This window comes from Heliangelus exortis, chromosome W (genome assembly GCF_036169615.1).
Source record: "Heliangelus exortis chromosome W, bHelExo1.hap1, whole genome shotgun sequence".
NCBI lineage: Eukaryota > Metazoa > Chordata > Aves > Apodiformes > Trochilidae > Heliangelus > Heliangelus exortis.
The window spans coordinates 13,335,145-13,352,047 of NC_092453.1; the positions used below are offsets into that span (position 1 = coordinate 13,335,145).

At 48.6% G+C, this 16,903-nt stretch overlaps 1 protein-coding gene across 3 annotated transcripts in view; it reads right to left on the minus strand.

Annotated features, from left to right (window-relative positions):
• The window catches only part of TCF4 (transcription factor 4), a 218,582-nt gene that overhangs the window by 42,051 nt on the left and 159,628 nt on the right, over window positions 1–16,903 (minus strand). For all 3 annotated transcript variants that reach the window (XM_071729830.1, XM_071729832.1, XM_071729831.1), the window contains 2 exons: window positions 3,444–3,549; window positions 1,266–1,399 (listed from right to left, as the gene is read on the minus strand). In XM_071729830.1, the coding sequence (XP_071585931.1) occupies window positions 1,266–1,399; window positions 3,444–3,549 (240 nt within the window). The remainder of the gene's footprint in view (window positions 1–1,265; window positions 1,400–3,443; window positions 3,550–16,903) is intronic.

Consider the following 16,903-nt stretch of genomic DNA (forward strand, 5'->3'; position numbering starts at 1 on the left):
GGCTCTCCTACCTCTCCTTGGAGCTGATGCCACAAAAAAGCCACCTAACAGTGATAAATGAGTATCAGTGTAGATAACAAATTAGATTAAATTGGGTTTTAAAAGTTCCACTCCATTTTTATTCTCTGTGCTTGTCACTTCAGAGCAGCGTTAAGTTTTCTTAGTGCCTTAATTATGCCTTTTATAAGGACATGATTAAGCAGTTTTGGAGGCAATTCCTTTTCCTTTGGACTTCCTATTAATTTTACACAGCACTGTGCTCCCCTCGTTACGTGGGAGACTTTGGAGATTTGTTTTGCAAATTAATTTCCAGTTTGCAAGAGGGACTTTAAATCTTCTCAGTCCTCAAAAATGGTTCTGCAAGGCTTTCCAGCAATGGGTTTTTTCCTCCCTGAAACCCAGCACTCCTCATTCCTCTGCCTTTTTCATGGTCTTTGAGAAGGGGAAGTATAGGCACAGAGTAGAAAACCAGGGCTTGGAATATTTCACCCATTTTGAGACAAACGACTTCCCTTTGGCTGCCTGTTCATTCCTTTCAATCTGACTTAAAAACCAAACCAAACCAACCTGAAATGATTATAGAGAAATAATGCTGGGTTCCATCACTCCAGCCATGATATTAGGAGATTATCCCCTAAACTGTGCTGAGATCAAGCTTAATTCCTATTTTATTCTCTTCCAATACAATAGATGGACTCGGTCCCAGTGACTTCCCCCTGCTAGGGATCAGGATGTACTGGAGAAAATAAAGCAAACTTCCTTTTTTTTTTTTTTTTTAAAGCAGTAAATTGATGATAGATAATTATCTCCAGCAAAGGAGACTGATTGCCACCAACCAGAAAGACCAAAAAGCTCCAGCTGAGGGCAGGCTGGCATCCTCAGGATGAGCAGTGGCTACAGACATGAGCTCAACCCCTGTCCTGCAGCATCAGCTGAAGGAACAGGACTCTGGGCACCATTTTTCCCCCCTTTCCATCCCTCAGTTCCACTGGGAGAGGTTCTGTAGGGAGTTGGGGATCTGCAGTGGGACTGCAGGGAGGGTGAAGCTGGGGCAGGACCTCAGCATCCACGTCCAGCCCTGGGGGCTTCCCAGCCTTCCAGGCCACATTCCCTGAGATTTCCCCAGCTCAGAGCTGGGAACACACGATGGTTGTGTGGAGACTGTTTTAGCAGCACCCCTCCAGACATGCCCAGGGTGTCACTGGGATGTGATGCCCAGCACCCAGCACCCAGCACCCTCCCAGTCTCCCCCCCTTTTCCCTTACCAAGCGGTCGTGGGGGTGCAGGCTGCAGTAGCTGCTGGATTGGGGGATGTGGGAAGAGTTGCCCAGCATTCCCCCATAGCCAGGCTGGTTCATCCCACTGGAGGAGCTCCACGGGTCACTGCTGTGGTGGCCATCTGGAAGAGAGGAGGGGAACACCACTGGCCACCATTGCCAGAGCCTGCTGGCCCCCTGGCTTCGTGCTCTGCCAAACCCCACCCGGGTTCCTGGTCACATCACTTGGGCTTCCAAGTTTTTTGCTGCTTTCTTCCTGCTCTGCCACCATAAACCCCAAGTATATAAACTCCTCTTTTAATAAACTTTAGCAGAGACACTGAAATAAAATACAGTGAAGCCTCCAGAACAAGGGTGGTCTCATCTGACTTGGTAAATGATCAGATAACTCCTCAACGTTGAATGTTTCCACAGCCAGAAAGTTTTCTAAGATATTTCATCGTTGCCTTTTTTTTGTTTGTTTGTTTAAAAAGGAATTAGCAAGGCTCTCACAGTTTTCTCCTGGGGATTCCCTACTTTTGTGTCTCTGCACCTCCTGCTTCATCCCTGGGGCCACCTCACTGCCCAGAGCACCCAAGAGCAGGAAAAGGCCTCCCCAGATTTTATCAAGTGAAACAGTTGGCTGCACTTAACTAAAAACACTGAAATGGAATTGTAAGAGTGCAGTGAAAAGCATTTTCTACTGGGATAATGCCAGGGAGTTCACAAAAAATCATAATAATTAAAAAAAGTAACTTTTCCATACCGACCAGCAGCCCTGGAAGATGGGCACGTGGGCTGGGAAAGCTGTCAGCTTTTTCAAACTACAGGAGTTGGTCTGAGAAAAAAAAAATGATTGCCTCTGACCTACAGCCCCTGCCTTATTTCTAAACTTAAAACAGCCTGGCAGCAGCAGCCCTCCCAGCACCACCTTCCCAGGGCTGTTTGAAGAGTCCCTTAAGGCAGATTTATGTCTTCAACCTGAATCTGCCAGAAGATAACATTTCAAACTGCAGGATGGCTGAGCACTACAAAGGGTAAATATTTGATATCATTAGAGGCCTATTAATCCCCAGCTTTACAACTCCATAGGAGCTGCAGAGCAGGTTGCTCTTTGGGTGCTATTTATTCGTGGCTTAAGCCAAAAGCATCATTTTCTCTCCAGTCGTTGTCTGTATGACCCCCCCCACTCCTCTGGAAATGGTCCCAAAGTAGATTTTCCACTGCAGGAGGTGCCTAAAGGAAACCCAGACCTGAGCATCCTTGGATAAAGAGCCAGAGATGTGGTGGAGGTGGCCTGGTCACCCTGAGACAGGGACCCTAAGGATGCTTGAGCAGTACTCATGGTGGGGGGGACACAAAAGTGGGTGAATTCTTTTTTTTTTTTCCCCCTAAGAGTGTGAATTGGAAAGTGGATGTGTATATATATTTATAATAAAATCCAGCCCTGCAATATTTTAGCCTATCAGTCCTGCTGCTTAAACAGAATCCTTTACCCTTTACTTAGCCTTAAGCAGAGTGGATGTAAAAGCACTTAAAACCTAATTATTTTGCTCTAAATATGAAAAAAAAATGAGCACCCTAACTGTGTGGGGGGCTTTCCAAACTGGAGGAACCTGATTTACTAAGTTAGACCAAATGTTTTTGTACTCATTGCAAGAAACACAACCTGGTGGCCTGAGAACTATGATTAACCCATCCTCAAAGGAAGAGAAAAGGGTTTCTTTTTAGGAAGGTGGCTCTAATTCCACATCCTCATAAATGGACATAGTTGCAGCACTAGATACTTGACATCTTGCCCATTAACATGAAAAAAAAAAAGCACAAACTCCTTGCACAGCCTTGTTTAGTGTATGCATTATATACATGCATATGCTGGGGGAAAAAAAAACCCCAAAAACTGCTTCAAGATTTATAAAAAAAAAAGATTTATAAAAAAAAAAACCCCAAAAAACTGCTTCAAGAACCTCAGAAGGTAAGAAGCTGGGAAGTTTTTCATTATCCTGCTTCCCTGCAGGATCAAACCAAGATGTGCAGAGGCAGACGTTCAGCTCCTCATTTTCCTGGGAATATTACAGCCCATGAGATGATCTTTCCAGCCTGTCTTGGCTCCAGATAAACCACCAAAACACAAAGAGAGGGAAAAGGTATGCAGGAAAGGTTTTCCTTTGGAAAGCAGCACCTTACCTTGCATGAAGAAGGAGCTGGGAAAAGTGCTGGCTGCTGGTTTTGAGGATGGATAACCTGGTGAATCCCTGTTGTAGTCGGCAGTGCTTGCTGACGGGGCATAAACCTAAGGGAAAATCAAAAAAAAAAGACTCATTTAGTATGCCTTTAGCAGGGAGCAGGGAAGAAATATTGAGTTTTTACCTTGCTGGGTATAAATCAGGGCACAGCACCACATAATTCTTCTCTGAGAAGACAAAAACCCCCTCAGTACACGTGTGACTGGAAAATAAATGTGAAGCTTCAAAAGAAACCTCCAGCCTGACATGTTCCAGCTTTAAACAAGGGTATTTGCAAGGTATTTGTCAAGCTATGTATTTCTGTAAATAAAATGAACAAACAGATGTACATGTGTTCTTCCTAGAGCATTGCAGAGCTTAAAATAAACAGGAACTCAAACCAGTGCTGATTTTCTCCTATGAAAGGCTACAGACTTCAGAACAAAAAGGAAAGCACTGCAGGGAAGCGAAAAAACTTAATTTCCCAAACTTCAAAACCAACAACAAAAAAATTAAAAGAAATTAAGAGAAACCAGCATTATCAAGAAGACCGAAAATTACAACCATATCTTGGGATATTAAATTCCCATGGATCAAGCTCTTTCCAGAGACGCTTGAAAGGCCGATTCAAAACCTGGAGCTACACGAGACCACCAACACAGCCTGTGGACACATCAGGGGGAAAAAAAAACCTCCTTTCTTAGGACTTTATTATATTTGTCTGTGCAACAAACTCGACGCATGTGCCAAAACCCCTCGGTCGCTTTTATTTCTTTGCTGATCCACCAGAGCCTTTTGGAAAAACATCTTCCTTTAGTTCAACCAGGCCGGCGTTTAAAACCAAAATAAAACTGGAAAAAAGAAAAAATTAAAAATTTCCCCCCCCCCAAGCAGCTGATAAGGGTAATTTATTATTCTTATTTCAGTGCAGCTTCTTCCCTCTGCCCATGCGCTCGCTCTCGGCTCCTCTGCGCTTTGTTTCTGCGCTGGAGGTGCCTCTCTCCAGATGGTCAGGAAGACTGAAGCACTGTCATCTCCTTGATGAAAATGGATACCTTCCTGCCTCCATTTTGAAGCAGGCAGCAGATCACAAAATTGGCACGACGCCTGCTCTCCCATGTTTCCAGGTCACAGCCAAAGGGAAGAGAAATCCACCGCCCGAGCCCGGCCGCTGGTGGGGCTGGGAAGAGCCTCCTTGTCCTCTGCTCCTCTCCCCCAGCCAAGGGGGCTTTTCCCCTTCAAAAAAAGCCCCAGGAAAGCCAAAACAACACCCAAAATCAAAATCAGGGAGAGAAATGCTGAGGGATGTGGGATAAATCCCCCAAGCAAGGAGCGGGGCTGCAGGTTGGAGCTCCCTGGGGTTTCTGAGCCACATGGGCAGGGGGATTACAAATCAAAGCCAAAAGTTTTTTGTTTGTTTGGTTTCCTTTTTTTTTTTTTTTTTTTTAAAAGAATAAGGTGCCTTCTGCCTCAATTGAGACCAAGGTGGGCTTGGGGTGCTCCAATGGGAGGCGCAGACCCAGCCAGGAGTGAGCTTCAGGAACCCCTAAATCCCAGAATGGTTTGGGTTGGAAGGGGACCTCAAAGCTCATCCATTCCCAACCCCTTTCCATGGGCAGGGACACCTCCCAGCAGCCCCATCCCACCTGATCTGAGACCCTGCCAGGGATGGGGCAGCTGCAGCTTCTCTGGGAAACCTGGCACAGGGGCTCAGCACCCTCAAATTAAAGAATTTATTCTCAATATCCAACCCCAATCTCAATCTTCCCTCTTCCAGGCTTTTCACTGGCACCGGTGTCCCAGCAAGGGACTGGGGGTCCTGTTGCTCCAGAATCAGTCCCTGAACAGGGCAGGCACCAGCTGTGCCAACCCAAAGTGTTCCTTTAGCACCTCCAGCATCACCTTTTTCAGGGTGCTGAGTGATGCACAAAGCAAGCTGGTGTGGAATGGGAGCACTGGTTTCAGCCTGGAGCCAGGGGGAAAGCCCATCCTGAGGTCAGAACCTTGCAAAGATGGGTGCTGTGATTTAGATAAGGGAGGGGAAGTCAGGGACACAGGCAGGAAAATCCTGGGAGAGGGGATGAAGGAGGAACATTGGTCTGTGGGAGGGAAAGGGGACCACAAAGACCCCTTCCCAGCCCTCCCTTCTCCCACGGCAGCTCCCACACCACCTTCACAAACAATTTATCCAACCCCTGCAGTTCTCAGGGATCAACCTGGGGAAATTCAGACCTCTGAAGGGCAGGAATACACAAAGATTACAGATGGACTGAAAAAAGATGAAGACAAACCCTCTCTGAGCATCCCCACTCCCTCCCCTGCCCCAGGACACCCAGGACAGGGAGGGTCCCTCTTGGCCACCTCCTTCCCCCCAGACAGGCTTTCCCCCAGCCCCTCATGACCAGGTATTTCCATTCAGCTCAACCTGAACTCCTTTTTTCTCTTTTTTCTCCCTTTCTTCCTGTTCCTCCCCATCCCAGCTGCTTTCAGACCCAGCTCAACCAAAGTTCAGCCCGGAAAGGGCCCCTTCCCGCCGACGGAAATTTGGCTTTGCACCTCCATACCTGCAGAGCCCGAGCTGGAAAGGTCTAACAGCTCCCTGTACACACCATAAAGAAAACCAGGATGGATTTTATGCCTCTTGCTGACTTCTTCCCTAATTTATGAGTTCCCTTCACCTCGCTGCCTGCTCTCAAACCCAACGGTACAGCCACGGGGTCGGTGTCTCCGAGGCTGCCGTTTCCCCCCTCCCCAGCTCACCCTGAGAAAGCTCAGTCAGAAAACACTTAGAACAACCCAAACCAGAGCTGACTGCAACAAATTCACCCCAAACCAACAAATTCCACCCTTGGTGAAAGCCAAGGAGCCAGATGGAGTTGCCCAAGCAGAGGTGAGACCCTGCCCCTGGGTCCCACCTGCCCGCATCCTCCCTGCCAGCAAGAGGGGAGGCACCAGGGTGAGGGGGTCAGACACTTTTGGGGATTTTTTTTTTTCCTGTCCTTAGCAGTTGTATAAAATGCTGTCTGAAGCTTTAGCATGAACCATCCCGGGCTCTCCTGGGTGAGTAGGGAAGGAAAGGAAAGGAAAGCACCAGGAGGAGCAGGGGAGGGCGGAGGGAGGCTGGAGGTCATGAGACGATGGAAAAAGAAGCCAAAATAAATGCCAGCTTAGGAAGTGCCCCCCAGCACACCCTGAGAAAGCTCAGTCAGAAAACACTTAGAACAACCCAAACCAGAGCTGACTGCAACAAATTCACCCCAATTTGGGGTGCCAAGGAGCCAGATGGAGTTGCCCAAGCAGAGGTGAGACCCCTGGGTCCCACCTGCCCGCATCCTCCCTGCCAGCAAGAGGGGAGGCACCAGGGTGAGGGGGTCAGACACTTTTGGGGATTTTTTTTTTTTCCTGTCCTTAGCAGTTGTATAAAATGCTGTCTGAAGCTTCAGCATGAACCATCCCGGGCTCTCCTGGGTGAGTAGGGAAGGAAAGGAAAGGAAAGGAAAGCACCAGGAGGAGCAGGGGAGGGCGGAGGGAGGCTGGAGGTCATGAGACGATGGAAAAAAGAAGCCAAAATAAATGCCAGCTTAGGAAGTGCCCCCCAGCACACCCTGAGGAAGCTCAGTCAGAAAACACTTAGAACAACCCAAACCAGAGCTGACTGCAACAAATTCACCCCAAACCAACAAATTCCACCCTTGGTGGAAGCCAAGGAGCCAGATGGAGTTGCTCAAGCAGAGGTGAGACCCCTGGGTCCCACCTGCCCGCATCCTCCCTGCCAGCAAGAGGGGAGGCACCAGGGTGAGGGGGTCAGACACTTTTGGGGATTTTTTTTTTTTTCCTGTCCTTAGCAGTTGTATAAAATGCTGTCTGAAGCTTCAGCATGAACCATCCCGGGCTCTCCTGGGTGAGTAGGGAAGGAAAGGAAAGGAAAGCACCAGGAGGAGCAGGGGAGGGCGGAGGGAGGCTGGCGGTCATGAGACGATGGAAAAAGCAGCCAAAATAAATGCCAGCTTAGGAAGTGTCATGTAACTGGGTGGAATTCTTCCCTGCTAAAGACAGATCCTTGATTTATCCTTCTGTTGGCTTTGCAGCTGAATTTTCACACTGTGAAAGCCACTGGGTTGAAGCAAATTAACTCTTTTTGCTGTGACAGGTGCAGTCATAGGAAGAATTTTATGAGATACAGGGTACCTTATTTCTTTAAAAACCACCCCAGCTTTGTATTTCCTAAATAAGTGTCACTCTTTCAACATAAATATTCATTATTTTCAGGTTTTTACCACAGTGACATTCTCGTGTTATCATGACATGAGCTAAGAGCACGCATGGAACTTCCCCTCATGTTAAAACATGCAGAAGTTTCCAGATTTTTTTTCCTCCCTATCACTGGGGTTGCAGTAGTTCCAAGAGGCAATAAAGACAGTGTAGGAGATGATTCTCTGGATGAACAATATTCTGCCTTTTTGTCATTCTGCCCCAAAGCAATGTCCCCCAAAAAGCAAGGAGTGTATTATTTCATCCCATTAATAATCCAAAAATGTTTGCCAGGCAATTTGACAAAAAAAGGAATAAATAGAAAATAGAAATAAATTATTGTCCTTGTTGATAAAGAACAACCCAATAACTTGATCCAGAATAGTGAAAGTAAAAAAAAAAAAAAAAAAAAGGCAATATGCTGTCTACAAAAAAGGCAAAAGAGAGTAAACCACAGATGTGTACAAGTGACTTTCTGATTTGACAGAAGAGATATTCTAGATTTAAAGATGTTAATATTCTGAAAAGAGAGCCTGAATTTAGAAAATCACTCTGACTCATGCTGGGAGGTTTGAAGAGCTGATGAATAATGAGCTGGGAAAAACACACCATTCTGTAACATGACACCATGAAAAAAATTCTCACATTGTTGCCATTTTCGGGAGCCTGCCTGCAAGCTCCAAACACCTTGCCTCCTTCAACATCCACCCCAAAGTTTGCTGTCCTGGGAACACATTTCCAGCCTCTTTCATTTTGTCAGAACTTAAGAGACTTGCTTTGTGCTGCCCAACACCTCCAGCCACTCCAGGATGAGCATCCCTGGATGCTCAGGGAACGCATGGACCAACCTCTTGCTCGCTGCCCCTGGGGATCTTGGGGATCCAGACTCCACCAAATAAAGCATAAACAACCTTAAAATGCTACTTCCATCAGCTACTGGGTGAACTGGAGGTGTGCTGGGAGGGACTGGGAAGGACAAAGCCCAGCTCTGGGGGTCAGGGACGTGGCCACCCCTTGCAGACCCACCACAGCCTCCCCATTGCGGGTGCTTGGGAACACATCCTGAGCAAGGGGATGGGAGAGATTGGGTTTTCCCTTCCCTCTTGGCTCCTCTCCTCAAGTTCCTCTACCTCTCCTCCCTTTTCAGGCCCCAGCTCTTAAATTCCAAGTTTCCCCTCATATTAAAACGTGGGATGCTCCTGCACAAGGCAGGATGGATGGGAGGACATCCCTCCAGTTTACTGACTGTACCAGTGCAATGGGGCTTGGGAAGCCCCATCCTGGCCTTCCATGCAAGGCAAAATGAGGAATAATCTTCAGCCTGGCACAAAGGTAAAGCCCAGGCTGGAAAACACACCCGTGATGGAGAGCAGCCTATTTCTGTGCACTGAGCAAGCCACTTGAGTAGGTACCTGCTCGAAGGAAACGTTTGTGAAGAGAATAAACCCATCAATCAGCAGTCCAGAGACTTTAAAATCCACGGCGAAACTCCTTGAAAATGAAGATCTCAAAGAGGACATTTATTAAATTATAAGTGCATTACCAAATGGCAAAACGTCCTGGCTATCAGAGCTGTCAGGAGGAATAAACCTGCTCGCTGGAACAAGCTGTTCTGCATTAGCAGATGTCAGCTTTGCAGAGAGGGAAGGAAACACTCTTTGAAGGCAGCAGCTGACCCAGCAAGCAGGCAGAGCTGGCTGCAGGAGCCCCTCGGAGCCCCCCCCAGTCCTCCCAGTACCTCTTGCTAACTGGCCCGACCACCCGTGAGCCCATTTGTGCACCCAGGTGTCACAGTTTGCTTGGGCACAACCTGGTTCCCATTGGCACTGCGATGGGGATGCTCCTCAGGAAGGTTGCCTGGTGCCTCAGAATCCCTGGAAGTGCCCATGGAAGGGAGACCTCCTGGTTCTCTGCTCCCCCCTTGGAGCCAGGGCTGAGCATGGCTTCTTCCCAAGGAAAAAGTGATGGGACAAGAGGAACATCCTCAAGTTGTGCCAGGGGAGGTTTAGCTTGGATATTAGGAATAATTTCTCCCTAGAAAGGGTTGGCAGGGTCTGGAGTCCCCATCATTCCTGGAGGAGGGGTTTCAGAGCCCTGGAGATGTGGTGCTGAGGGCCATGGAGCAGGCTCTGCTCCCAAGGAACAAGGGATGGGAGAAGAAGAATTGAGAGGTTTAGGTTGGAGCTTGGGAAGAATTTCTGCCTGGAAAGGGGTGGCAGGGCCTGGCCCAGGCTGCCCAGGGCAGGGCTGGAGTCCCCATCATTCCTGGAGGGATTTCCAAGCCCTGGAGATGTGGTGCTGAGGGCCATGGGGCAGGGGTGGCCTTGGCAGGGCTGGGTTAAGGGTTGGAGTTGATGCTCTCCAAGGTTTTTTTCCAAGCCCAAGGATTGTGTGACTCTCTGCAGACCCTGATGAGATCCCTCCAAGTGTAACTGTGCTCAGAGCCACTCCAGACCCAAGTGCAGAGGCTGCAGAGCTCAGGGTGGCACAGCAAGCTCAGGACCCCCATGGGGACAGGTGGCATCTCCTGACCCTACACTGACCCTTTAGGGGAGGTTTAGGTTGGAGCTGGGGAACAATTTCTCCCTGGAAAGGGTTGGCAGGGCCCTGGAGGGGTCTGAAATCCATGGAAATGTGGTGCTGAGGGCCATGGGGCAGTGGTGGCCTTGGCAGAGCTGGGTTAAGGGTTGGACTTGATGGCTTTTTGAAACCAGAACAGTTCTATCCATGTTTTAGGTGAGAGCCTGGCAGATGGTGGATGGCACTGCCCTGAGCTGGAGCAGGGGACAAGCTGGTGAAGCAGCAGGGTCGCCAGCCAGAGCATGCAGAGCAAAGCAGTCTTCCCAGAAACACACAAAAAAAATTAAGTAAAAAAAAGAAACTAAAAAAACCCCACTATTCCTTCCTTTACAAGCACGGGAGGGACACACTCAGCTGCTCCCAGCTCTGCCACCAGACCAGAGACAGCTCTGCCAGGCTGGGGAAACTTTTCCCCAGCTTTGTGTGAATAAAACCCCTTGTAATTTCTGTACTTTAATACGTGTGAGGAGCAGCCCCCCCCCTTTCCACGGGCTGACCTGTTCCAGGTTTCCAGCAGAAGGAGGGAGGGAGGGAGGGCACTTTTCAAGCCGCCGGTCCCTAATTCCAGCCACATGTTGCAGGGGGTGAGCAAAGGAGGGGAGGGAAGGGGGGGGGGAGAGGAAGAGGAGCGGGGGCTGATGAAAAGCCCATCCCAGGCAGGGCTGGAAGGGTCCGGAAGGAAAACCCACCCACCTCACCCCGCGTTTCTTCTCTCAACCTGCAATTGGAGCAATCCAAACCAGATGTCGGCTCTTCCAGATCTTTCTCCCAGGACAAACACGCCAAGGGCCCGGGGCCTGGCGTTGCCATCAAAATCCTAATTGAGACCAGATGAGCCCCAAGCCAGCAGAGCACATGTGAAAACCCCCCCCAAACTCCCCCCCCCCCCTCCTGCCCCGGGAGAGGGATGGGGTTGCAGGTCCCGCTGAGCCGCTAAGTGCACGCAGCACCGTGAAAAACAAGTGTAGGCGGCCGGGGCAACCACCTGCACGGCCCTGCTAGCCCGGATGGGGTTGCCCGGGGCTAGCAGCAAAGCTTGGCCAGCAGAGTGGGTGAAAGGGACAGGGGGAAGCTGTCCCCAGACACCCATCCCTCCTCCGTGGCATCCGCCTTTCCCCGGCGCCGGTTCCGCATCCCGCACCGAAAATCCCAACCCTGGGGTTCAGCAGGAGGTTTGGCCCCGCTGTTACCTCCTCTCCTGCTGCTGGCACTCAGCAAAATCCTTCTTGGGCTCGTTGCCTGCAGCCTCACACCTCTCCCTGGAGGTTTGGTACCTGGGGGTGGGGGCACGGATGCCCTCGGGTCTCCTGCACGGGCAAAATGTCCCCAAATGTTCCCTCCTGCAGCAGCAGCAGCACCAGCACCAGCCAGGCACCTCACTGCCCCTCTGTTTCCTCCCACTGGCACAAACCATCAAGTAGGAACTTGCAAAGACTGATGTCAACTCCAAAGCCACCAAGTGCCAGCTTTCCAAACCACAGCTCACTTGGAGGTGAAACCCTGCAGCTGGGACCGAGCCACCTCTCCGCCGCTCACCGGTGGTTCTGCCACCAAGAGCCACCCAGAGCTCAGCATCCCCCAAACATTTGCTGCCTGACTTCTTTTTCCCCTCATCCCACCCCATCCGATCCTCTAAGTCCACAGATCCTGTTCCCTTCAAATGTCTTCCAGATGGGACTGCTGAATGCTGCATCTCGTCAACGCCCAAAGTTAAAAAGCGGTCAACTAAATTAGAGACAAAAAAAAATAATAAAAAAAAAAAATTACAACATTATGTCATCCCCACGCAGTGATACACAGGCTACAAAAGCAACAACAACATAAATAGACCCGGAGATTTTCTATTCAGGCTCTTGATTTCTTGCTGCCATTTCTCTGTCTCACGCAGATTGTCCCAGCTCTTTCCTGAAGCAGAAGGAGAGCAAACACCAAGTGGTGGCCAAACTCCCCCAGCTGATGGCCACCAAATGGTCCAGCCAAGGCACCACTGTTTCCAACAGGCAGGAAAAGGAGAACCTCAAGGAGAGGCTAAGGAAGGAGCTGGTCACATATTGCATGGGAAAGCCCCAGAAAGAACCTAAGAAATGAGAGGGCACTTTAATAGGAATGGGCCATAGTGACAGGCCCAGCAGAAAGGCTTCAGTGATTTTTTTATGAGCATTTGCTGGAAGGGACAAAGCAAAGGGGGATGCTCGGGATCATTGGGGTCACCAGGGGTGGAAGCTGTAGGATCAGAGAGCAGTGTCAGCCACCAAACCTCTGGCACATCTGGGTGACACACAGCTGGGCATGGCTTTGTCACCTGGGGCTTCTGTCCTTTCTTTTTTTAAAGCCAGCAGGTTGGGATGTGAACATGGGAAGATCCCAGGAACAGGAGCAGGGGAGGCTTTGGGATCCAGAGACCTGCCCTGACAGCACTCTGGGCTTGGGTGATGCTCCAAGACATGGGGCTGTTGTCCCCAGCCCTGCTGGTGCTTGGAGAATGCCCAGAAAGACACAGCAGCACAGAAGATACAGAAGAAACAAGGAAATCCCAAATATTGGAGACACTGACTCCATGAAAACCCATGAGGAGCAGGAGACTCAAGAGTGGAGAGGAAGAGTTGACAAACTTACCCAGTTTGGGCAAACCAAGGTGCAACCCTCAAGGCTACAGCAACCTCAGCATGGTGGGACTCAGGGAAGGACCCTGAGGATGCAGAGGACAAGAGGAAGGAGCAGGAGAGACACTTCCAAGAGAAGCCAGAGAGCAAACTGAGAGGGAGTGGGAAGAAGAAAGGACAAAGAAGCAGGGGTGTGACCGGAGAGATGGGACAAAATGAAAAAAATTCAGCCAGCTTCCTGCCATCCCCAGGATTTCAACAGTTGCAGATGCTCAGCAAGGCAGAACCAGCCCTCCAAAAAAGCAGCAAGGAGGGAGCAGAGGGAAAAGAGGGGGGAAAACAGAAAGAAAATTGTTGATGAAAAGAACAAAGGTGCCACGTGGCCGAGTTCCAGGGGCAGTTTCCATACGTGAATTCTCACTCACGTTCCACCTAAATAAAGCTTTATTTTTTTTCAGTCCAGGAGTTCCCAGAAGGAACAGGACTATTTCATGCACTTTCCTTCTTTTGGGGATCTGCAGATCTTACTTCCTTTTCTCTGCTGCATTTACTGAGAACCATTTTGTGTTGGGGTTTATTTTCTTTTTCTAATTGGCTCTGCTCTGTTTACAAATAGATGCAGAGACAGTGAATGTAGCAGACATCTGCCCACATTTCCCTCTCAAATCTCTCCACAAGAAAAGAGCCTTAATTTTGCAGTCTTCCAGTGTTTCCGGTCATTATCCACCTAGCCCAGTGGGATCAAAGAATTTAAAGCATATACAAGCATTAATTAGACCATCTCTGTTTGCCACACCAGCTCCTGGGATGCACAAGCACTGCACCTTCTCTGGGGACATTCATCTCCAAAGCTGATTGCAGGGCCACGACGTCCACCAGCTGGGAAAGAGGGGACCAAAGTGGGTGCAAACTGAGCTGGGATGCCCCAAAGGAAGCTGTGCTTCACCAGAGAGTGCCATGGATGGAAATATTCCTGGATAGGACCAAAGCTGATGGGGGATATTGGCTGCAAACTGCTTCTTACCATCAGGAACCTGCTGCCCAGCTCCAGCCCAGCCTGGTGGCAGCAGAGAATCACAGACCAGAAGCACAGACCCAGGGTTGGAAAAGACCTTTAAGATCATGGGATCATAGAATGGTTTGGGTTGGGAGGGACCTTAATGTCCACCAAGTCCCAAACCCCCTGCCACGGGCAGGGACACCTCCCACCCCAGGTTGCTCCAAGCCCCATCCAAGCTGTCCCCAAACATTTCCAGGGACGGAGCATCACAGCTCCAGGGATGGTTGCACAGCTTCCCTGGGCAACCAGAGATCACAGAGTCCAACCTAACACTGCCAAGGCCACCACTAACCCATGTCCCAGAGTGCCACATCTGTGTCCCCTGTCCAGAGAGGTGGGTGCTGGGGAAACTGGGATTCTGCCCAGTCCCCTCCGTGAACTGGGGAACTCCAGGGTACTGGATGTTCAACCATCTCAAGTGGAAAGGAAGGCTTCAGTGATGGGCCCGAAGCAGGTTTGGCTTTTAGAAAGAGGTTGGTTCTGATCCAAAGCCACTGCCTGAGCCTCCTCTTGGCTCAAGAATCCCAATCTGCAGAACGCCGGGAAGGGGGTGACAGCGGCTTCAGGTGCCGAGACACAATAAAAACAATGAGGAAAGAAAATGTTTGCTTTTTCTGTCAGCAGAGATGTCAGTACCCATTAATAAATCTATCTGCTAAATCTACTCTTATTCATGTGGGACATCACCAAGTTAAAGTAAAATAAATTATCTTTAATTAAATGGAATTGTCGTCTTCCTCCTGCTATCATCCCCAATTATTACATCCTAATCAGCCCTTTTGGGAGAAGGCATGAGGGAAGGCTGAAAGGCACATTTACTATAAACAATTTCTCTCTCTGTCAAGAGATGGAAATTTTATTTTAATTATTGTTTAGGACTATGATTTTCACCCAGTTTCTGATGAAAGGGATTAAAAGTTGAAGATGCCATCATTCAAAGAAAGAAAGAAGTCTCTTCATGTCAGCGCCGCCGAGCAATTTCCTCCCGGTCCCTCCTACAATTAAAGCCCAGAGGAAGGCAGAAACGGGCTGGAAATATGCAAGTCATTTCTTGGAACTTCTTTACTCCCATTTCCAGGGGGAGATTGACGTTAGAAAATATTTTGACTGAAAAAAGAGGAGGTGAGTGCACAAAGCTGGGAGGGAGGGTGGGGAAGGGGATGCTCGAAGGCCGGTGGGATGGAAGCACAAGGATTTATGCTCTGCCCAAGTCCAGGCAGCAGCAAAAAAATAAAAAAAGAAAGAAAGAAAAAAAAAAATGCTCTAAAGCTCTGCTGCTGGTGATTTAGAAGCCTTCTGAGTGAAACTTGTAGGGTTTCACTGCCAAACATGCTCCCATTGTGCTGTCCCCATCACCCTGACTGTGGGGACACAAAGCACTTGTCCCCCCCCCCCCCAGCAAGGACAGGGATAGGACACCCTACCCAGTGACCAGAAAACTTAAAACAGAAAAAAACCAAACCAAACCAAACCCAAACCAACCAAAATACCCCACACAAAACCACAGTTTTCTTTCAAAGTGTATCTAAGTAATATTAATAAAGTATTGTAAAAATCTGAATACTGAAATAACTGCATTTAAAGGAAAGCTAATGGTAAATACACGTAGTTTGCAAAGCTGAGCCTGCTTCATCTGTACTACACTGAGAACACTGCTGATCTAGATTATTAAGGTCACTTCCACTTTATCTTTTTATGCTCAAAACCTCAATATTGTTTGAAAATCCCCTCCACTCAGTGTCAGCACCGACAGCCCTGTTCCAGCTCTCTGGGTGTTCAACGCTGGCTTTTTTAGCAGTGACTGAGCATTTTCATCTTTTCCTGCTGAAACCACCGAGCTCTTTGGCAAACAATGCAAATTTACCCCAAAAGATTTGCAGGGGACACGTTATGGCCACTGTCTGCTCCCTGCCTTCCCTGAGCATCGCCAGGGTCGCTTCCCAGAAAAGGTGCCAGTCCTAAAATAACCCCTGAGGCAAAACGTCCCGATGCTGCATCGAGCCTTTTCTCCCATTCTTGCTGCTCAGAAGTTCCAAGCTGCACTTCTCTAATTAAACCTAAGGCCCTGGATGGGGTTTCAACCACGTTCCTCTCTCTGCCAGTTTTGTTTTCGCTTCCCTGTCAACTGCGGAGTCCCCGGACACGCTCTGAACAACTGCTGCCCAATTATGAAACAAGATATATTTCAGATAATAAAGAAATTATTCACCAGAGAGAAAACGCAGCTCGTGGAGAGGAACGGAACGAGGAGGAGCCGCTGGATCCCGATTAATTAATGCAACTTTTTTTTTTTTTTTGGGAAAAATGCACTTTTCAGGGTGTAGCAGTGTTTTCATTTAGCGCCGCTTTGAGCCGCCGCCTCCAGAAGTTAAAAAAAAAAAGAAAGAAAAGGGGGAAAAAAAAAAAAGAAAAAAAGAAAAGAAAGAAACCACAGCCATACAAGCCGGCTGACTTCTTATAAAAGAACCAGTTTTAAACTTGTTTACACTACTGATTCCAAATGAATTCAAGATGGTGGCTAGTTAAAGAAAAGGAGACCATACCAAGGATTTTGATCAAAGAACTTCAATTCAACAATGTTCAGTTTTAATTGACCACTAATTAAGCTACATTAGTCAAAGAAAAGTCTCTATCACTTCTGAGTAATGAAGAAAAGAATTCATTTAGCCCTGTCCTGGCCCTCCTTCAGCCAGCTTACAGAAAAACTGCTTCTCAACTACCAGCCTTGGAAGCATTTCCAATATTAATACCCCTACAATTTTTTTTTTTAAAGAGGGAATTTAGGAAAAAAAAAAAAAAAAAAGTGGTGGAGGAGGGCAAGCTTTCCCAGCTCACATTCCTGGTTCTGCTGGGGGAGTTTGTCTCCCAGGCATTATCCTACAGCAAAGAATAAGCAAGGGGAGGGGAGAAAACCCCAAGAGCTCTCAG